The sequence below is a fragment of the Rosa chinensis genome, chromosome 6, assembly GCF_002994745.2.
Source record: "Rosa chinensis cultivar Old Blush chromosome 6, RchiOBHm-V2, whole genome shotgun sequence".
Lineage (NCBI taxonomy): Eukaryota > Viridiplantae > Streptophyta > Magnoliopsida > Rosales > Rosaceae > Rosa > Rosa chinensis.
In genome coordinates, this window is record NC_037093.1 from 3,757,150 (window position 1) to 3,780,147 (window position 22,998).

The 22,998-nt window shown below is 40.5% G+C and overlaps 1 protein-coding gene, 1 long non-coding RNA gene and 1 pseudogene across 2 annotated transcripts; 2 read left to right on the forward strand and 1 right to left on the reverse strand.

Annotated features, from left to right (window-relative positions):
- Positions 1–12,758: 12,758 nt before the first annotated feature.
- LOC112172853 lies at positions 12,759–13,329 on the forward strand (annotated as a pseudogene).
- A 438-nt stretch (positions 13,330–13,767) lies between these two features.
- Positions 13,768–16,081, reverse strand: LOC112172852. Its single transcript, XM_024310347.2, has 5 exons — positions 15,884–16,081; positions 15,697–15,780; positions 14,477–14,547; positions 14,318–14,380; positions 13,768–14,235 (listed from the first exon to the last, which is right to left on the reverse strand). The coding sequence occupies exons 1-5, from the start codon at positions 15,945–15,947 to the stop codon at positions 13,951–13,953; spliced, it is 567 nt and encodes a 188-aa protein (XP_024166115.1). The 5' UTR covers positions 15,948–16,081; the 3' UTR covers positions 13,768–13,950.
- Positions 16,082–16,336: 255 nt separating this feature from the next.
- LOC112174356 lies at positions 16,337–18,855 on the forward strand. Its single transcript, XR_002925986.2, has 2 exons — positions 16,337–16,483; positions 18,061–18,855. It is a non-coding gene; the product is annotated as an uncharacterized LOC112174356 (long non-coding RNA).
- Positions 18,856–22,998: the final 4,143 nt, after the last annotated feature.

Here is a 22,998-nt window from a genome sequence, read left to right on the forward strand (position 1 = left end):
GTTTTGCCTTTGGAGATCAATGTTCACTCCCTACGCTTTCAAGATCAACATCATTTAATTGGTGATGACTACGTCCAGGCCATGTGGCAGGAGAACGAAGACCTTAGCGGCCAGCACTTAGAGGCTTTGGATAACTTAGTCATGGAGAAGCAACGCATCGCTCGCGCCTATGATAAGAGAACTCGCGGCCACAGTTACAAGGAGGGTGAGCTCATTTGGAAGGCAGTCCTTCCATTTGGTGAGAAGTTGACCAGTCGTGGTAAATGGACCCCGCGCTGGGAAGGGCCCTTTGTGATTCATCAGATTCTGGAACGTGGGGCTTTCCACCTCAGAGATTTGGATGGAGACCTCCACCGCAACCCTATCAATGGCAGATTCTTAAAGAAATACTACCCCAGCGTTTGGGAATTTGAGGATCTCCCAGATTCTTCTGTGGCAAGGACAGTGGGGCAAACATAGTGTCCCTTGGCTTGCCTCATCATCCCTGGTAGTTAGGCCTTTTCATTGTGGCCTCGGTCCCTGTCTTCGCTCCACCTACGAACACTAGGGGGGCACCACTCTATACATATAGGCCTTTATAGTGGCCATTATCTTATTTTTATTTTATTTTTGCATTAGCCATTTCTGGCAAATTTTTCGTACATTTTCGTTCAATATCCTTGACAATATGTGTTAGGAATGTGTGTAAGGGTCTATACCAGAGGCCTTATTATTATATCATTGTTGTTTTCAGCAAGTAAGAAAATTTCTAACCTTTCATTCATAAGTGGCTTTGCGGCCAAAAGCAAGACAATGTGTTCGGGAAAGTTACATTAACGATATACAAAGCCAGAAAGTGGCTGAAATAACTAATAAGGATTCATGTCTTCTATGAATTTCCGGACCTTGCGGCAAGAAGGGTTGATGAGATATTCACTCTTACTCTTCCTCTCTTCACCCTCCTCTGATCTGAGTCGCAACTGCTATCATTTGTACTGGAAGGAGAGGGAAGGAAATAATCCATCGCAACCCTTCCAGTTGGTTATCCTCCGGGATGGAGACGGAATCAGCGCTGGAGTGCGACCCAATTGCCTCACCTACCTCCAGGGGAAAACAGAAGTCGGTTCATTAGACCCCGGAGGTAGGCCGCAGAAGAAGAACAGTCGACCTCAAAGTGGCCTTCCGCCCTTCTTCACTTTGCTCCGCACAGGGAAATCTGAGGAGAGGGACTCCCCAGCATGTGATGCCCCGCATTAGGAGCTCCTCGTGTTCTTCAACCTATCCAAAACCTAGGATGTTCCATCTGGGCTTTCATAGACCAATTAAAGACACGAGGTTGCCTGAGATTAGGCCATAAGGCCTACACAGGCAGTGAGATTAAGCCATAAAGCCTAAGATCTAGAGGCTAAGGGCGAGATCGTATGGAGAAGATTTGAGAAATAGAAGGAAGAGGAGAAAGGCTTGCAAGGTCATTTCTGGGTAAGCCATGGTGGTGTAAGTTTTCATCTATCCAAGGTATTGATATTTATAGAGGCCTGCCTCAGTGGCCTCCCCTTGGATATGGGCAGTTGAAGACGTTTCAACGCCATCAATGGGAATATCAATAGAATTCAATGCTGAGATCTCGGAAATAGGAGGAATTGAATACGCGTGGACGAGAGAGCGGTCCCCAAGGAGGTAACCGTTCCTTTTCAAGATTATCTTTTGAAACTGTTTTTGTGCAGTTAAAGCAAAAATTGAACAAAATAATTGCTTACGAGATAAAATAAATTTGGGCCAACAAAGTGGGCTAAATAATTAATTTATTGGTAGTAATATTGTTCATACAAATTAATGGGCCTAATATCAGAGGCCTAAAAATCCCCGGCCTGCATGAGTTAAGCGGAGGAAAAGTTCATCCAGGCGAAAGCTAGCATCAGCGACAGCTTGTGCGGCCTGTTGGGCTGCTGCACGAGCTTGGGCCAGGTCATGGGTCAACATCTCGAAAGCGGCAAGGGGCTGTTCCAATTGAGGTTCCGCTTGGGCAAGCCTAGCTGTAACATCAGTTAATTGGGCTTGAAGATCCTGGATCTGGGTTCGCAGGTGGTTTCTCTCGAGAGTCAGATCCCTGATAAGACTAGCCCGGTCACCCAAGAAATCATGTGCAGCGTCCGTCTGTTGAGCAAGAGTCTGGTAGTGTGTTTCGGTCTGCCTGGCCTGCGCAGTCGTGACCGCCCTTTCATTGAGCCCTAGGGGGAGATCCTGCAGCAGCTGGTCAACCTCTTGAAATTGGTCTTCAGTGATAGCCCCCTCGCGGAGAAGTACCCTCAGATACTCCAAAACTCTCGCGGGCGCGCCAGGAATCAGAATATCAGGACCCAGGAGGCGACGAAGACCTTCTCGGGCATCATCTACGACCCTAGGAGGGGTCACTTCGAGCACCCAAGCTAGCCGTTCTAAAGTGGACGGAGGCGGTTGCTCAGCAACAAGAGGGGCTTCAAGAGGCTCCGCAACAGGTACTGCCTCTGGCAATGGCTCAGGATTTTCTCCTACTTCACTGGCTTCAATGGCTTGGGGGGCATGGGGGGCAGCTCCGAACCAACTACATCGAGGATAGGTTCAACAGGATTCTCGGCCACTATCTCTCCGGCTATGACAGCCACTTCCTCGTTTGAAATGGCATTTGGGTCCTAGAAGGAGGCATTGTCAGAATAACCAAGCCAAGGGTTAATGATAAAACATTTTGTTAAGAAAGGTACCTCTTCAACAGGTGGCTCGCGAAGAATTGTTGTTTGCACAGGCTCCTGGGCAACCTCACCGAACGCTGGAATTGAGTCAGGCGCTGAAGGTCCTACAAGGAGGGATGCAGTTGGTTGTTCTTGGGAGGTGTCTGGGAGCGACATTCTTTCTGCAGCCTCAGGCGTGCTGTCATCTATAACCTGTATTGGGACAAGAACCAACTGCATATTCTTTGCAGCATCAACTGGAGAGGGAGGATTATTAGAACCATTGGGCTCTTGGATTTGAGAACCAGACACACCTTCGCCAGCAGCAGAGGATCCTTCCCCAACTTGCCTTGATGACCTGCAACGAACCTGTAGAGGAGGAGCGTTATAGAATCATACCTAACAAAACAAAACATCATGGCTCATTTTAGATGAGTATTACCAGTCGGTCAGCGACTGGTTCATCTTCTGCCCATGGGTCAGTCCAGGGATCAGCACGACTGCTCTTGTGGGCTAAAGCGGCAGCAATCTATCAGGATTAAAGTAGCTTCAAAATAAGCTTCGAAGAAGATGTCAGGATTATGAGATTCGAAGACAAGAGCATTACTGTTTGTGGGTCATCATCGTCAGAGGAAGAGTTTTCAACTTCAGGCTCTGTCGCTATCCCTTTCTTCTTCGCGGCCTGACTAGTGGCCGGAGAAGCATCAACTACACGACCGCCAGAGGGTGGCACACTTACCTGATGCAACAAAGCGTGAGTAAAAGGGGAAAAGCAGACAGAAAGTAATAAAAATATATATAAGACAATTACCTCTTGAGGAGGCTCACGAATGACGATCCCAGCCTGGACAGGGCGAGAGGCTCGCGCGGGTCGCAGAGCCAGTTCAGGTAGCGTAGGTCGTGCCTCAGCTTCAGGAAAGCGAGCAAGTTGCTCGGTATCAGCATCATAAGGATATCTCAGCTCTTCAAAAATGGTCGCGAAGAGCTCGTCATCCCTTTGTCCCTAGCAGTTGACGGAAACTTCTGACCACCATTGATCATAATCTTCAGCAGTCCCATCCACGGGGTCGATGTTATTAGCCCAGTCAGGAAGATCAACCAGTACGAGCATGCTTTGTACTGGCGGAGGCCCAGTCAAGGGGCCAATTCTGCGCCAAGAAGTGTTGTAGTTCTAAGCATCATAGAGGAGGAATGGCACTAGTTGGATAAGACCAAAATGGCGAGCGATGTGGTTGGGAGCGTAAAGCTCATAACTGAGGTCATCAGATGCAAGCCTAATGTCTGAGCAAGAGATCGCGCGGTGAAAAGTCAGGCGCGCGCGATCACTATAATCAGGAGCCCCAGGAAGGAACCCATTTTCAAGAGGAGTGGGGAATCTCCTATTGAGTACTAAGTCGCAGTAAGGCATTTCGTGCAGGAGGTAAAAATATGAGAAGCATTCAGAATAGGGTGGGGATATGTACCTCTCCTCGCGATAAAGCCACTGACCAAGAAGGGCGTCAGCCGGTGGTAGCAGCAAAATATCGTCGCGGCTGAAGAATGGAAAGTAAGTTTGAATCCAGAAATCAAGGATCCAAAAATCAAGTAAGTTTGAATGCTAGTCTCGAAAGGATGCATGGTGGCCTGGTATAGAGTACGGTAGAGGGGGCCCAGTATTGGTTGTCCTAACCCCACGCGGCGGCGGTTATAGAGGGCTGTGGCCAGGAAAGTCCAAGGACCAGTGGGCTTATTGGCGGAGATACAGAAGATGAACTTGTAGAGCCAATACTCCAGAAAAGCAATGCCACAAGTCACATTGTGTTCTTTAAGGTAATAGGCCAGCCACCGCGGATAGGAGCTACTATGAACGCCGCGACCAGTTTGGGCCATGGTTGATGAGAAGTTGTCAGAATTGAATTCGCCATGTAGATAGGGTTCACCATCGATGGGCAATCCAGTAATGGTAAGAATATCCAGTAATGTGATACTCATTTGGCCAAAACAGAAATCAAAGGTATTGGTGGCAGTATTCCAAAAGCAAAGGAAGGCAGCGAGTGGCGAGCGATTGCCACCACGAGGAAGGCGGAAGCATAAATCAATGGTTTGGGTAATACCTGCTGCATTCCAGCGAGCCAGATCTCGCACTCGAGCTTCGCTGTACCAAGAAAGCTCCGCTGCGCTAATCGAGGATGGCCATTACCCTATTTTTCCTCGATGTTTTTGCGCACCCCAACTGCTGAAATCTCTAGGGGTCCTTTGGAGGACCAGAATGGGTCGACGGATGGGTAGGCCGTAGAGGGCGAAAGCGTCGTCTGGAATGGAATCTCGCTGTGCCGGACCCAGTCTGACATGTTGATTTGGGAGCCTGAGAAGCAGTGGTCTCTGGATATTGGTGTGGAGATGACAACGGGCACCAATTCCGGTTCCCCAAGTGCGAGCAGCTTTCTCGTTGAGTTCTTCCGGTTCCCCAAGTGCGAGCAGGTTTCAAGGACAACTCAAGGACGACTCTCAAATCAATCAATCCCTCGGATTATCAAGCCTCCCCGGAGCAAACCTTCAACCTCATTAAAACCCGGCAACCGTGCTTCCAGTCCTAGTCTCTCCAAGAGCCAACTGTTAGTGCTACTGCCACAGATACTACCAGCGAAGCAAGGGTAGCGCCCTCGCAACCCCCGCGAAGCTAAAGTCACGCTTTAGTAAACCCTGTGCTTTCTCCAAACTTCCCAGTGATTGCTCTACTCAACCTACAACGTTGAGTATCGATTCGGTGACGCAAAGAGATCACAACCAAAGCCCTTATCCCTAAGGCAAGAAGTGCTTTCTCAGAAAGCAGAGAAAAGATCCTTGTGACGAGGTTGGTGCTCTCCTCGTCCACAACGCTTGATCAAGAAGTCAGGTCAAGGGACGCCCCGACGACTGCACCCCACGGTGCTGGCACGCTCGAGCATTCAAAAGAGACAGTTTGTACCACACAGGATTTTCGTGTCAAATAGGTATGTCACCTGCAACTATATGATCCACCCGGCAACTACTACAGCAGATATCCTTACTAGTTAAATGATTAGAATGACGACAATTTTTTACACATTGGCTACAAAAATAGTAGCTTATCATAAAGGAAATAATCGACTTCATGAGGAACAATCCGAGCTCATGGAGAATAGAATATGCTAGTATCAATAAGAAGTATATCGATCAGCTGCTTCGGTTAATTCCAAATTCTTTTCTACTGCTTCCATCGATGGCTAGCTTTAGTCTTGTATGCCGATTTTCTACTTAATTCCCTTTTATTGCTGATCAATGGGCCCTTTTAAAGATAAAAATATAGGGTTGAAGTTGGGTTGTCTTATGGATGATTATATATGTTCCAACAATAAAATCATCCTTGCAGACTTGACTAAAACTTATATTGACTGCTGTTTCTAATTAGATTAGACTAGAATCAGGTTTTTGTTTGAGGATGGATAGCATACTTGGTCTTTAACAAACAAAGCAGAAAACTTGACAAATTGCATAAACTCGATATAGCCTCACTAGAGTTTAATAGGCCTCATCATATGGCCCTTGGGCCCTAAGCCCGCCCGGCCCGTAGGGCCGAAGCCCGGCCCGGCCCTTCCATTAGGGCGGGCCGGCCCGACCCTTTTTTATTTAGGGTAGGGTATGGGTCACACAAATAAAGCCCGGCCCTAAAATTTATATTTTATTTTTGTTATTTTCTATTACATGTGTTATATGTATAAAAGTAATAAAACTATGGAAGTGTAGAAAATTATTTCAATCTACCATATTAGGAAATGAGTCTTTTAAATTGAGCCATATTTTGAGAAGAAAAAAATAATTTTTTTTAAAGAATTAACCGTTAATTCGGCAAAAACGCCGCCGTTTTAATATAATCTTATGGGTATTTTAATATTTACCAATAATTATTGTTAACTAATTAACTGTAATAATTACAAAGCTATTATTTCAAATTGGACAATATATTCATGTAATACCAATTTTGAAATAAATCAAGTAATCAACATAACTAAAAATAATCAATTGGTCGAGTTGAAACCTTTTTACCAATGTAATGTTAACTTCTTAATGAGCAAAATGGGGGACGAAATGGAATTTTTTAAAATGAACCGCTGGATGTTGTTTGCATATGAATATATGTTAGTGGTAGAAATTTCAACAATTTCCGCATTCGGTTGGACCTCGATCTACCCGGTCAACTCAATACCCTAAATAGAACATAAAACAAATATGTTCTTAACCAGTCCTTGGCAATTCACTTTTTTCGATCTTTCAGCTCCCACACTCTCATGGGTAGGGGGTCTACTTATGAATGTCAAAATTCCGCAACGTTTGTCCGCGCATGGTGCCGCTCCCCTTAGGGAAGTTTGCTTGTGCAAAGCGTTGACCGCTCCATTAGGTGCCTTATTCACGGCGGATTGGCCTAATTTCTTTACACAATACCTATCACTATTGTATAAACATATAAGAATTTTCAGATTGAACGATTTTCATTTCAAAATTTTTGGATCGCACATAATCCTTATATGTCTTGTAATGTAGTATAACTAGTTTATTAGGCTTGTTACCCTCCATGAGCAAAATGAGGGACGAAATGGAATTTTTTAAAATGAACCGCTGGATGTTGTTTTCATATGAATATATGTTAGTGGTAGAAATTTCAACAATTTCCGCATTCGGTTGGACCTCGATCTACCCGGTCAACTCAATACCCTAAATAGAACATAAAACAAATATGCTCTTAACCGGTCCTTGGCAATTCACTTTTTTCGATCTTTCAGCTCCCACACTCTCATGGGTAGGGGGTCTACTTATGGATGTCAAAATTCCGCAACGTTTGTCCGCGCATGGTGCCGCTCCCCTTAGGGAAGTTTGCTTGTGCAAAGCGTTGACCGCTCCGTTAGGTGCCTTATTCACGGCGGATCGGCCTAATTTCTTTACACAATACCTATCACTATTGTATAAACATATAAGAATTTTTCGATTGATCGATTTTCATTTCAAAATTTTTGGATTGCACATAATCCTTATATGTCTTGTAATGTAGTATAACTAGTTTATAAGGCTTGTTACCCTCCATGAGCAAAATGGGGGACGAAATGGAATTTTTTAAAATGAACCGCTGGATGTTGTTTTCATATGAATATATGTTAGTGGTAGAAATTTCAACAATTTTCGCATTCGGTTGGATCTCGATCTACCCGGTCAACTCAATACCCTTAATAGAACATAAAACAAATATGCTCTTAACCGGTCCTTGGCGATTCACTTTTTTCGATCTTTCAGCTCCCACACTCTCATGGATAGGGGGTCCATTTATGGATGTCAAAATTCCGCAACGTTTGTCCGCGCATGGTGCCGCTCCCCTTAGGGAAGTTTGCTTGTGCAAAGCGTTGACCGCTACGTTGGACGCCTTATTCACGGCGGATCGGCCTAATTTCTTTACACAATACCTATCAATGTTGTATAAACATATGAGAATTTTCAGATTGGTCGATTTTCATTTCAAAATTTTTGGATCTCACATAATCCTTATATGCCTTGTAATGTAGTATAACTAGTTTATTAGGCTTGTTACCCTCCATGAGCAAAATGGGGGACGAAATGGAATTTTTTAAAATGAACCGCTGGATGTTGTTTTCATATGAATATATGTTAGTGGTAGAAATTTCAGCAATTTCCGCCTTCGGTTGGACCTCGATCTACCCGGTCAACTCAATACCCTAAATAGAACATAAAACAAATATGCTCTTAATCGGTCCTTGGCAATTCATTTTTTTCGATCTTTCAGCTCCCACACTCTCATGGGTAGGGGGTCTACTTACGGATGTCAAAATTCCGCAACGTTTGTCCGCGCATGGTGCCTCTCCCCTTAGGGAAGTTTGCTTGTGCAAAGCGTTGACCGCTACTTTGGACGCCTTATTCACGGCGGATCGGCCTAATTTCTTTACACAATACCTATCACTATTGTATAAACATATAAGAATTTTCAGATTGGTCGATTTTCATTTCAAAATTTTTGGATTGCACATAATCCTTATATGTCTTGTAATGTAGTATAACTAGTTTATAAGGCTTGTTACCCTCCATGAGCAAAATGGGGGACGAAATGGAATTTTTTAAAATGAACCGCTGGATGTTGTTTTCATATGAATATATGTTAGTGGTAGAAATTTCAACAATTTTCGCATTCGGTTGGATCTCGATCTACCCGGTCAACTCAATACCCTTAATAGAACATAAAACAAATATGCTCTTAACCGGTCCTTGGCGATTCACTTTTTTCGATCTTTCAGCTCCCACACTCTCATGGATAGGGGGTCCATTTATGGATGTCAAAATTCCGCAACGTTTGTCCGCGCATGGTGCCGCTCCCCTTAGGGAAGTTTGCTTGTGCAAAGCGTTGACCGCTACGTTGGACGCCTTATTCACGGCGGATCGGCCTAATTTCTTTACACAATACCTATCAATGTTGTATAAACATATGAGAATTTTCAGATTGGTCGATTTTCATTTCAAAATTTTTGGATCTCACATAATCCTTATATGCCTTGTAATGTAGTATAACTAGTTTATTAGGCTTGTTACCCTCCATGAGCAAAATGGGGGACGAAATGGAATTTTTTAAAATGAACCGCTGGATGTTGTTTTCATATGAATATATGTTAGTGGTAGAAATTTCAGCAATTTCCGCCTTCGGTTGGACCTCGATCTACCCGGTCAACTCAATACCCTAAATAGAACATAAAACAAATATGCTCTTAATCGGTCCTTGGCAATTCATTTTTTTCGATCTTTCAGCTCCCACACTCTCATGGGTAGGGGGTCTACTTACGGATGTCAAAATTCCGCAACGTTTGTCCGCGCATGGTGCCTCTCCCCTTAGGGAAGTTTGCTTGTGCAAAGCGTTGACCGCTACTTTGGACGCCTTATTCACGGCGGATCGGCCTAATTTCTTTACACAATACCTATCACTATTGTATAAACATATAAGAATTTTCAGATTGGTCGATTTTCATTTTAAAATTTTTGGATCGCACATAATCCTTATATGCCTTGTAATGTAGTATAACTAGTTTATTAGGCTTGTTACCCTCCATGAGCAAAATGAGGGACGAAATGGAATTTTTTAAAATGAACCGCTGGATGTTGTTTTCATATGAATATATGTTAGTAGTAGAAATTTCAACAATTTCCGCATTCGGTTGGACCTCGATCTACCCGGTCAACTCAATACCCTAAATAGAACATAAAACAAATATGCTCTTAACCGGTCCTTGGCAATTCACTTTTTTCGATCTTTCAGCTCCCACACTCTCATGGGTAGGGGGTCTACTTATGGATGTCAAAATTCCGCAACTTTTGTCCGCGCATGGTGCCGCTCCCCTTAGGGAAGTTTGCTTGTGCAAAGCGTTGACCGCTCCGTTAGGTGCCTTATTCACGGCGGATCGGCCTAATTTCTTTACACAATACCTATCACTATTGTATAAACATATAAGAATTTTTCGATTGATCGATTTTCATTTCAAAATTTTTGGATTGCACATAATCCTTATATGTCTTGTAATGTAGTATAACTAGTTTATAAGGCTTGTTACCCTCCATGAGCAAAATGGGGGACGAAATGGAATTTTTTAAAATGAACCGCTGGATGTTGTTTTCATATGAATATATGTTAGTGGTAGAAATTTCAACAATTTCCGCATTCGGTTGGATCTCGATCTACCCGGTCAACTCAATACCCTTAATAGAACATAAAACAAATATGCTCTTAACCGGTCCTTGGCGATTCACTTTTTTCGATCTTTCAGCTCCCACACTCTCATGGATAGGGGGTCCATTTATGGATGTCAAAATTCCGCAACGTTTGTCCGCGCATGGTGCCGCTCCCCTTAGGGAAGTTTGCTTGTGCAAAGCGTTGACCGCTACGTTGGACGCCTTATTCACGGCGGATCGGCCTAATTTCTTTACACAATACCTATCAATGTTGTATAAACATATGAGAATTTTCAGATTGGTCGATTTTCATTTCAAAATTTTTGGATCTCACATAATCCTTATATGCCTTGTAATGTAGTATAACTAGTTTATTAGGCTTGTTACCCTCCATGAGCAAAATGGGGGACGAAATGGAATTTTTTAAAATGAACCGCTGGATGTTGTTTTCATATGAATATATGTTAGTGGTAGAAATTTCAGCAATTTCCGCCTTCGGTTGGACCTCGATCTACCCGGTCAACTCAATACCCTAAATAGAACATAAAACAAATATGCTCTTAATCGGTCCTTGGCAATTCATTTTTTTCGATCTTTCAGCTCCCACACTCTCATGGGTAGGGGGTCTACTTACGGATGTCAAAATTCCGCAACGTTTGTCCGCGCATGGTGCCTCTCCCCTTAGGGAAGTTTGCTTGTGCAAAGCGTTGACCGCTACTTTGGACGCCTTATTCACGGCGGATCGGCCTAATTTCTTTACACAATACCTATCACTATTGTATAAACATATAAGAATTTTCAGATTGGTCAATTTTCATTTTAAAATTTTTGGATCGCACATAATCCTTATATGCCTTGTAATGTAGTATAACTAGTTTATTAGGCTTGTTACCCTCCATGAGCATTGTCAGATTGATCAATTTCCATTTCGAAATTTTTGCCCCGCCCGAATAAGCCATATTTTTTTTTCTATTTTTTAATTACGTTTCTCTTTTTTCTATAATATGCAATTTATCTCTTTCTTTGTAATTGATTTCATAAGTTTTGTTTTCTTTAATTTCTATTTTCTTTGTTAGACAACAATTAATATTGGGATATTTATATAAATAGTTAATTGAATATAACCACCTTAAGTAATATTAATAAATGTTATAAGTTACAAGTATTATATTAATATAAAATATGTTCAATAAAAAACAATGAGTCTTATATCACCAATATATACCATTAAGCCATATTTTGAGAAGAAAAAAATAATGTTTTTTTTTTTGTTAAACAAAATAAGGCCCTTTTTGGCCCATTTCAGCCCTATTTGGCCCTATTTGAGGGCCGGCCCGACCCGGCCCTTTCGGCCCTAACGGATCGGGCTTTTCGGGCGGGTAAGGGTTAGCATATTTAAGCCCTGGCCCGACCCTACCCGGCCCTAAATTTTGTTGACTTTGACTAGGCCCGGCCCGGCCCGACCCTAAGCCCTAAAATTTAGGGTAGGGCCGGCCCTAGCCCGGCCCATGATGACCCCTAAGTTTACAGTGTGCCTACCCCAAGTCTTCCTTCATCATTTCTAACAATTTTTGGTTTCCTTCAATATTTAATAACAATCATATATGTCTATCTTCAAAAAAATGGATTAGATAGAATACAGGTACAAATAGTGAAATATAATAATGAAACTTTTTTTTTTTTTTTAATAATAAGGGATTAGGCGATATTAGCTCCTTGGAGGCAAACGATGTAAGGAACAAGTCTCACCCTCTATCCTAAAGGAGAGGGGTTTGCCACACTCTGGGAATGAAACTAATATAAGATGCAATTCACATAATGTATATGATCGAGTGAATGAAGAACAACAAAATATATGTTGGGTGAACACTAGCTCTCCTTTTTATATCAACACAATCTCTAAATGACAAGCAACCAGGTGGAACTTGGAAGAGAGAAGGCGTACAGTAAAATTATGCTCAGGAGAGTTTCTGCCTTCTTTTTTTTTTTTGTTAAGATTATTATTAATTTCCACTTGAACTATAAACTAGTTCTTCTAATATGTGTTAACCACGTCATGCAAAGTACCACAACCTACTTTTCTTTCAGTTTCAAATGAAAATGAACCTCGAAGTATTACACTAGTTCTTTCTAATTTTCTATTGAACTTACTTGTTTTAGCAAAAGAAAGAACGTGATCAATGATCCAAGGGGGAAGTTCTGATGACTCAGTTGCTTAAAGTGGTAAAACACCTATCGTTTTATAACATTCTTCTGATCCTTTATTCCCATACTTGGATCATAAATAATGTCCTACACTGTTTGTACTTGGTCCTTTAAGTAGCCTCCTAAGAGATCACAATGTCACATATCTCACACCTTCATGCCCTATAACTCCATATTTTTTGGATTGAAATCAATCATCACAATATGGCTCTGGTTCTTTTACTTCTCTATGTGATAGGGTTGGCAATGGTTCCTCCCTCCTATGCCCAGAATTCACAACAAGACTACCTCAAGTCGGAGTGGCAAACATCAGTCGGAGTGGCAAACATCATGTGGGACAGCACTGTTGCTGTCTACGCTCTGAACTACACCAAGTCAAGGATCGCGGATTGCAATCTCGTCCACTCAGGAGGGCCTTACGGCGAAAATTTAGCCAAAGGCAGCGGCTCATTCACGGCCACTGCTGCGGTTAATTTGTGGGTGGCGGAAAAGCCTTACTACAACTACACTTCCAATGCTTGCACCGGCGGAAAGCAGTGCCTGCACTATACTCAAGTTGTGTGGGCAGTCTGTTAGGTTGGGGTGCGCTAGGCTTCAATGTAGCAATTTGTGGTGGTTTGTTACATGCAGCTATGATCCACCAGGCAACTACATCGGGGAGCATCCATATTAGGCACAACAATTGTATTATGTGTCATATATAATCCGTATCTCATCTATTTGAGAGGGAAGAATCGGAAGATTATACATACATGACATTAACTATTCTTAATAACAGAAGGTCATGTCTGATCGATATACAAGTAAACCTCAATTCCATGCATTGATAAAACAAGAGCTGCTGGATGCCCTGAAGTTTGTGTTCTAGCTTTTTGTGCTTTCCTGTAACTATTTTATACAATAGTCGTTGCGGGCAATAAGTTCGAAAAAAACAGATCCAGCAATAGTTGTAGAGCATGGCATACCTCATTACCTTGTATACATTCATACGTAATAATCAAATAAAACAAGATAGATCAGTATTTTTTGAATGAGCAGCACTATATTGAGGCTATCAGCAAGTTCCCAGGTATATACAAATATCCTTGCATGTTTTGCGTTGTCTTGTTTGGCCATTATTTGTTCCCTTCTCTTTCAAACTTTTGCTTTGAGTGATCTCAAAGACCTACAAACATAGCACTTGAATTACTTCCTCTACAAACATAGCATAGAATTACTCAGAAATTATACCTTCCCATAATTATGTTCTAATGATACACTTCCATAACCATTCATATATCACGCATTGCTATAATAAATCAATGGTACATAGACTCTATACTCTTGAGAACTAGTTTTCATAAGAATGTTATGAAAGCTCAACAATTTTAGGCCGCTTTTTGGGCCGCTTATTATTAAATTCTTCACTCAAAGAATTAATTTTGTCCGGAGAGGATGTTTTCTTATCCTCATTGCTTTCATCATCTTCATTGTCATCGCTACTTTCTTCTTCGTCATCACTGCTACTATCATCTGATTCCTCTCCACTACTGCTATTCTCCACAGGTATCACAGGCTGATAACCAGAAACTGCAGCTTCTGCTGCAGCCACAGCCTCAGGAGTTTGAAGATCAACAACACCTAACATACATTCCTGCCAATTGGAGTGTGCCAGGAACCACAGTCAGTGTGAGTGTGTGAGTGTGTGTGTGTGTGAGAGAGAGAGAGAGAGAGACCACACTAACGACTTGAGACTCATCTCCGGTGAGTGCTTCGATGTCATATTTTTCTGGATTATCCTACATTCAGAAAATGAGAAAACAGGCTGTGATTCAAAAGAGATGTTTGTACAGAGATACGGAATCTGGCATTGATTGCAAGTTGAATATGCTAACCTTCGCATCAAGCTGCAATTTTTCATTAGCTTCTGACATGACTCCCAAGAAGTTCCTCATTTTTCCCAACACTGCCAGCTAAGCAAAAAAATGAGCAACATTTTCCAAAGTAATTTTAACACAATATACACAACAGATAGCAGAGACAACTAAAGAACATGATAGACTGCAACCTACAAGTTTCAGCTAACAGAAACAGAGGAGAGACTGTTCAAAGATAAATAACAAACCCCCCCCCCCCCCCCCCCCCCCTCCTCCGTCTCTTCTCTCTTTTTTCTTCTTCTCTCCCCAACCATAACCATCAAGCATTTAAGTGAAGCCTAAAATAATTGTGAAGCTGCAGATTAAACTGTTCAAGGGCATGTCTGAAACTCTTACCAGCTTGTAAGAGAAACTCAATGGACTATGAAAGATGGAAGTTTCACTAACAAAAGAGAACACCAAAGGAGACCCTATGCTCAACATCTATTCAGTATTTGAAGGTTAGAAGATTTTTATTATTATTATTAACCTCTGTGTGTGTTCTTCTGGTTTTCATAAAGTTTCAAGAAAAAGAAAAAAAAACCCTCACTAATTTCTTGCAAAGTCTAGGAGGAAAGAGGAGAGATGCACTGTCCGGTTTTGCTACTCGGCCTTTCTGATGGACATAACCAGCAGCTCCTCATCAATTTTAAGCCTTAACCTCAATCTAAATGCTGGCTTATTATCTATCTTCTGATAATGGAGCCTAGCATCAATTGCCGAGAGACGACTGAAAATTCTGCCATATGTCCAATTTCAACAGAATGTGGGAGCTGTACGACCTATCTATAGTTATGTTCTTTTTCAGAAGGAAAAAAACAGTACATTATGTTTGACCTTGACACGCAATAACAAGATCATTTGCCGCTCTATGTCAACGACACGCAACGGTTCATTCTATTGAACTGGTTTGGACTACTGCTTGACTTGCCTGTGGACAGACAGGACATAGTATTGCAGTCTATGTATCATATCCAACTAGGGGACTGGAAGACATTAATACACACGCAATGTAATTGTTTCTATGCAGCGGTTTCAGATGTAACAGAGATTTTCCGGAGTACAATGACAACCAAGAAAACATGGCCAAAAGCATGAACAGAGAAATTGAAAAGCAGAAAACTGGATTGAAGCAACAATTCAAAAAAAAAAAAACCCAAATTTCAAAATTGAAACGGGAACGAGGCAAATCAACTCACACTGGCTTTTGGGAGGAGGAGCAATGATGGGCTTCTTTGTCTGGGCAGGCTGGGATTCATTTTTACAAACAAGTAGTGTGGATTCTGCAGGCAGATACAAACAGAGTGAGCTTGGTGAGATTGAGAGCTCCAATTAAGCACACACAGTGAGAGAGAGAGAGAGAGAGAGAGAGAGAGAGAGAGAGACCCAGCGGTGAAATTGAGGACTTGTTGTGCTCCAATAGCAGAAGATCTTTACTTGGAGTTCCCATCTTCCTCTTCAAGGATTTAGGGTTTTAGAGAACGGGTTTCTCCAGGGTTTAGCGGCCAAGACGACTCTCCAGATCTTTATACTAAAAAATTAATTAATTAAATAATAAAACATTGGGCTGGATCTGAACCGGAGCAGACTTTCTCTTCTCTATCTTGTTATTTGTTTAGAAAATTACACAGTAGCACATGACTAAATATGTATACACAGAAAACTTACTTTTGAAAAGAAGATTTATATAAATAAGGGCATGAGTTCAGACCCAAAAATCAAATGATGTGAGTCTGATTCCCAATTTTAATGAAAAATGACTAAAATATTCGAGTTTTATCATAATTTACGGCATTACCACTGACCATATATATCAAATACCCAAAAACTGAAAACCTGAACGGAAGGACGGCAAAACAGAAATGCAGTCGCAGAAACATCAACGACAGGGCCAAAGCAGTAGCAGAAACTCCAAGAACGGGGCCAGTAGCAGCTACGATTAAATCCATGCTCAGCTCGAATTTGGCTTCGGTGGAGGTCGATAAGGTAAGCTTTTACTCCAATTTGCTGCCTTCGTTTATGTTATTCAAATTAGCATGGGAAAAGAGTGAGAGGAGGTTGGAGTAGTAGGAGTGGTTACTTATTGGGATGTGCACACCAAGTGTTTGCGAAAATGCTTGTGTGATTGTTTGTGTGGTGATTTTGCTGCGTTTCAATTCTTGAACTTTTGTTGATTTATGGGTGCTAGTGTCGCTTTCTTGCTACTTAGCAAATGAAGGAAAAAGAAAATCACACAGAAAAAACATAGTGATTCTTATTAGAGCTCTTCTCATTGTGGTGTAACCTTTGGGGAAAATTGGTTTTAATCTTTCTGGATATTTGGCTCCCCATTCTTTCATGTCTATATATTTTCAGCAGACATTTGATTGGATTCAGTAATGTCAAAGTGAGGGGGGATGGCATTTTATATTGCTGGAAGCCAAATTCCTAGATTATGATCTTGGTTGCCACTTCAGTTCTCATTTCAGTAGGGGTTTAATTTTGAGTCTCTGACTAATGTTCATAATTCATATGTTGTTTTGACGAAGCCATATTTGGGCTTCTATAGTTCTTTTGTCTAATTTCTGTCAGTTCTTTAGAATATGCTTGAATGGTTTTGCTTTGAGGATGGTAGGTAATTTGATTTTTTGGATCAGGTTTGTTGAATTTCATTATAGATATGCATCATTCCATTATTTGTCTAGCTGTCCATGCAAGGTTATATGCATACTGTGAATTTCGTTTTGAGCAATTGATAGGTTATTTTGAGAATGTTTTTGCATTACGAAGAAGCCAAATTGCTAGTTCAGGGCTTCTGCTGTCACTTTAATGTCAAGTTAGGAGTACATTCAGTTTATTCTGTACCTGCCATGTTCTTAACACTGTGTTCTCTACTCTACATGTTTCTAGTTCAAGCGTGTTACTGGGCTAGAAGTTGCATAATGAGTGTTTAGTAGCCTAATGTGCTCTTCTTTTAGCTTCTCTGGACAAGAAACGGTGTTGGTTAACTGGTTGGCAGATATATGAACTTCTTTGTGACTGGGAAATTGATTGTGCAGACATCATCAAGCTATGTTACTTACTCTTGATATCTAACCATGTCGTAATTATCAAAAGACTTAGGCTTTCATGGCGACTCTTGTTGTTGTATCACTTGTATGTGGCGTACAAATCCACCATATAAAATCAGTGAGTCCTTTATAGTCCTTTATCAAGCCTGGAGGATAAAATTAGACAAACGAGACACTTAATAGTGTACACTACAGGTTGTAACTAGATACCAATTTAGATTCTGGAAATTTCAAGGAGTAGCAGCTACGTTGTTCCTTGCCATAAATCTCCAAGTTTATGTTTTAAGTTTCATGGAATGGGTTTGATCAATTTGTTATCTTGGTATCCATTACTGCTTTTGATAACGTTAATTTTTTTTTTTAATCAATGTTTCAAGTTGTAGCAATAATAAAACTGTCAATGATATGATCTGCTACTGTTCAAATTTAATTGGTCTGCTACTTTATAGTTTATGGTTTATGTTAATGATATAATATCCATTGTTTATGGTTCAAATTGGCTACTGTGTGTAGGTGCAAAAGGGTGATGGCACAAGAACAAAACCGGCGAGAAGAAAAGCTCCGGCACGTAGGAAAAAGTTTCCAAGCACAAGAGTAGAGAGACAAAAGCAGAAAGAGTTGTGTGATTAACGGCGGCGATGGCTAGTCAAGGCGGTTCTTCTAAGAGAAGCCTGTCTATGACAAACGCATCTTTGTAGGAGAAGAAGAAATCCTCTAAGAATTTTATGTCTCAGCAAATGGCTTTATGTATTTTGGACGAGTGCAGTAGCAGAACACAAGTACGAGGGCAGTAGTAGAACTGGACAAGTATGAGTGCGGTAGAAGGATTTGATGAGTGCAGTAGCAGAACACTAGTACAAGTGCAGTAGCAGAACTGGACGAGTGCAGTAGCAGGATTAGGCGATGATGAGTGCAGTAGCAGAACTGGACGAGTATGAGTGTAGCGAGTGCAGTAGCGGGATTGGACGAGTGCAGTAGCAGGATTAGGCAATGACGAGTAAAGTAGCAGGATTAGGCGATGACGAGTGCAGTAGCAGAACTGGACAAGTGTGAGTGTAGTAGTAGGATTGGACGAGTCCAGTAGCAGGATTAGACGATGAGATGAAAATAGTCGGAGAGTGAGGTTTTGTGAAATAACATAAATGGATTATTCTCAAGAAAAAAAAAAACATAAACGGATTATTCTTAGAGAGAAATAAAGTAACATAAATAGATTATTCTAAAAAAAAGTAAAATAAAGAGATTATTCTCAGAAAAAAAAATACAAAAAAAAAACAACATAAGGGGATTAGAAGTTAAAATAAGCAGTTAAGGGTAAAAAAATAAATGAACTCATGACATGTGGCAAGTAGAGAGCAGATTGTCCTTATTTATAATATTTAATCTTTATAAAAGAATTAAAAGTAAAAAAAAGTAGTTAAGGGTAAAAAAGTAAATTAACTCATGACATTTGGCAAGTTGAGAGCACATTGTCCTTATTTGTAAGATTTAGTCCTTATATGTTTAATTCAATCTTTGAATGATGTATTTGTTAAGTCATCTTTCATCAATAACTTATATGTAATTTGTTATTTGTTTTAAACCCCACACCTCTCTCCCATTCCTAGAACAAATAATCCAGAAACAATCAACCACTATAGACCTATTAGTTTGTGTAATGTAGCTTATAAGATTATTTCTAAGATAATGATAAAACGGCTTCGTCCTTTATTTCTCCTAATCAAGAAGCCTTTGCCCCTGGCAAATCTATTCATGATAATATTTTGATAGCCCATGAATTATTCTCTTCTTTTAATAAGAAAAACTGTAGAGTTGGGAGTATGGCTATTAAAATTGATCTTGAGAAAGCTTATGATTTACGTAATTGGGATTATTTAGTAGCTTGTTTGCAAGCTTTTGGATTTCACAGGGACTGGATTACTCTGATCAAGTCCTGCTTAAGTACAGTTTCGTTTTCTATCCTCCTTAATGGTACGCCATATGGTTCGTTTCGCCCTAATCGCGGCATTAGACAAGGTGATCATCTCTCTCCTTATTTATTTATTCTTGCTATGAAACCGTTCATTCGAAAGTTAAATTTTCTTGCGTCCCAATCTAAATCACAGGTTTGTCTTTTAATTTCTCCTCATGGTTTTAAGATTTCAAACTTAATGTTTGCTGATGATCATCTAATTTTTGCCAAAGCTTCTCACTCTGCGGCTAAGCATGTCTTAGACACTTTGTCCTTATTTTCTGAAGCTTCTGGTCAACAAGTTAATTATCATAAATCTACTATTTATTTCTCCACTAATGTTTCTGCTTCTATTAAACGTGACATTGTTACTTGTCTTGGTATTCAGCATAAGTCTACCATAGGTCGATATTTGGGCATGCAGAACATTGTCTGCTGGAAAGATCCACTTAGTTTTAATGATCTTATAGTCAAAATTCAGAAGAAACTTGCAAGATGGAAGTCCCACACTCTTTCTCGCACTGGTAGGTTAACCTTGCTTAAATCTAATCTCTCAGGTATGCCAAATCATATTTTATCTTGTTTTAAATGCCCCAAACGACTCACTAACAGATTAAATAAGGAATTCAGATCTTTCTTTTGGGGTAAATCTCAGCCTCTTGTTAGTTGGGATCAACTTTGTCTTCCTAAATCTAAGGGTGGTCTGGGTGTTCGTCAACCTAGTCATTTTAATCAAGCTACTTTAGCTAAACTTGGGTGGAAAATTTTAACACAACCCGATAATTGGTGGGTACAACTTATCTCTAAGAAATATCTTCGGCATAACCATTTGTTTACTGTTCACAAGAAAAGCTTTGATTCACTTGCTTGGAAAGACATTTTAGCTATTAGATCACTGTTAAGCCAAGGTATTAGATGGATTGCCGGCGATGGTTGATCTATTCTTTTTTGGCCATTTAATTGGGTGCTACCATTCCCTTTATTCTCTATCATTCCTGAACAAGATTGACAACATTTAGATTGGTCACTAACTGTTGATCATTTTATTCATAATATGACTTGGGATACTGTGGCTTTGAATCATATTCTTCCTCAGGACATTGTCCAAATGATAGCAGCGATTCCATTACCTATTTCCCCTCTGCCAAACCGATTTGTTTGGGGTCCTTCTCCCTCAGAAGTTTTCACAATTAAGAGTACTTCATGGCTACAAGTTCAAGATTTACCCACCCATTCTAATCTCACCTTATTAAATAAGATTTGGCATCTTCGAATTCCCCCAAAAGTTAAGGTTTTTGCTTGGTCCCTCATAAGAAACGGTCTTAAGACTAGGGACAAGCTCTCTCAATATATTCCTAATATTTCTCCTTTGTGTCCGTTTTGTGCTCTGCATCTAAGTCCATTGATCATCTTTTCATGACCTGTACATTTGCTAGACAAGTTTGGAACCATACTTCCTTACCTCATCCTCTTTCAGGGAATCACTCTTTTCTTGATTGGCCGCAACACATTAGTTCTTATAAGTCTTCTCATGATAATCTTGCATCGATTCTTATCACTGCCTGGTCTATTTGGCATTGTAGAAATAAACTTATTTTTCAAAAATCTTCTATCTCTCCTACTCATTGCGCGTTTCAAGCTTTTATCTTGAAGTCAAATTATCTTAAAGCTAATCCCACCTCTACTCTTCCTAAGGTCTCCAAATACTTTCATATTAAATGGCAACAGCCAAATTCACATCAGGTTAAGTTAAATTTTGATGGCTCTGTTCGGAATGGTATTCCTACTACAGGCTTTGTGTTTAGAAATGAGGCTGGAAATCCTCTTTTTGCAGTCAGTCGGAAGATTGGTATAGCAGATGTTTTAGTAGCTGAGGCCACAGCGTTAAGAGATGCTCTTCACACTGCTCACTTACATCATTATCCCAATGTTGTCATGGAAGGAGACTCTAAGTTGTTGATTGAATGCATTCAAAGCAAAGCTCAGGTGCCTTGGAAAATTCAGATGCTCGTCAATGATATTCATACGTTAACTGCGAACTTCCAATCCATTATTTTCAGACATGTCTACAGAGAGACAAATTTTGTAGCAGATTGATTGGCAGAATTTGCTCACCAGAGTTCCACTCCTTCTGTTTGGTTCTTTTGTCTTCCCCTTTCTATGTCCCCAGCGTTCCATTTGGATCAGCTGGGAGGAGGTTTATAGTTTTTGTCTTGTTTAATCATTAAAAAAAATGTATTATTTATTTTTTCTTGATCCTATGCCACTTCTAATCCTAAATTAGAAGAGGGAAGAGATGAAAAGAGCATAAATTTTTTTTTAAATTGTAATTAGGTTGGATGTACAATTAGCTATACTAAAAGTATCCCTGATTTAAGAATACAAAAGTTTGTGACACGCTAAACCTAGTGGCGGATCTAGGAAGTAAAATTGTGGTGGCTAATCTAAAGCTTGTATATAAATGTTTTGGATTAAATTCTGCTTACTACCTTGTACTTTCAAGGGTTCATCAGTTTAGTTCATACACTTCTAATTTAATCAGAAAAGTCCTTGCACTCTCCAATTTCATCTAATCGATCCAATCCGTCACTATTCCGTCAATTTTCGCTGTTAAAATGCTGACGCGGGACCTTCTCACAGGGTAAATTCCCAAACTACCCATCGCTAGGCAACCCGCCGACGCATTAGTGTTGTGAATGCAGATGGGTAGTTTGGAAATTGTTCCCAAACATTGACGGAGTGGTGACAGATTGGATCGATTTGATGAAATTGGAGAGTGCAAGGACTTTTCTGATTAAATTATAAGTGCATGGACTAAACTGATGAACCCTTAAAAGTATAGGGTAGTAAGCAGAATTTAGTCCAAATTTTTTTCTTTTTTGACGATAATGCTGCTCAGAATTTTATGACTAGCTTTTTGGAGAATATTCAAAGAAATACTAATAAAAAATATTGTAACCAAAGAAGAAAAGGGAGAATAAAATGGGGGAAAAAAAACCATGCAAGATTTGCCTATAAGGGAGGAAATAGCACGGTAACTTTGCCAACTGAACCAAAGTTGTTTTCATGAGAAGTCAGCACTCATAGTATGTAACATACATATTGAAAGGATTTTGGGTTGGGCTAGCCATGTAATGTAACCATTCATGTAGATCCATCACTACCTAAATCTCTAGATATCGTTGTAGAAACACGGTAATAAGTAGTATTAATGCTCAAATTGACATTGTGTAATCATTAGGTTGTACCTGTCGAGACACATAACTTCCTTTGTAAGGATACTTTAATTCTGCCCCATCATCTAATTAACCACAACTCAAGACCTAAGAATCAAGTCAATTGTGATCCTCATAGTTAGCACTTAACATATCCATTCTATCTAATTGAACTTTATTCCAACGTGTAACAAGCCCCACGTAAAGGAGTTCAAAGATAATCGTTTTTCTGCACAATGATACATTGATTACAAACCGTACATGAGTGCATCCTTATCGTCTGCT

Coding starts and splice junctions, on each gene's coding strand:
- LOC112172852 (XM_024310347.2), bottom strand. CDS start 15,947: ATGGGAACTCCAAGTAAAGATCTTCTGCTATTGGAGCACAACAAGTCC. Junction 15,781..15,883: donor GTCCTCAATTTCACCGCTGG/GTCTCTCTCTCT, acceptor ATCTGCCTGCAG/AATCCACACTACTTGTTTGT. Junction 14,236..14,317: donor AGTCTCAAGTCGTTAGTGTG/GTCTCTCTCTCT, acceptor TCCAATTGGCAG/GAATGTATGTTAGGTGTTGT.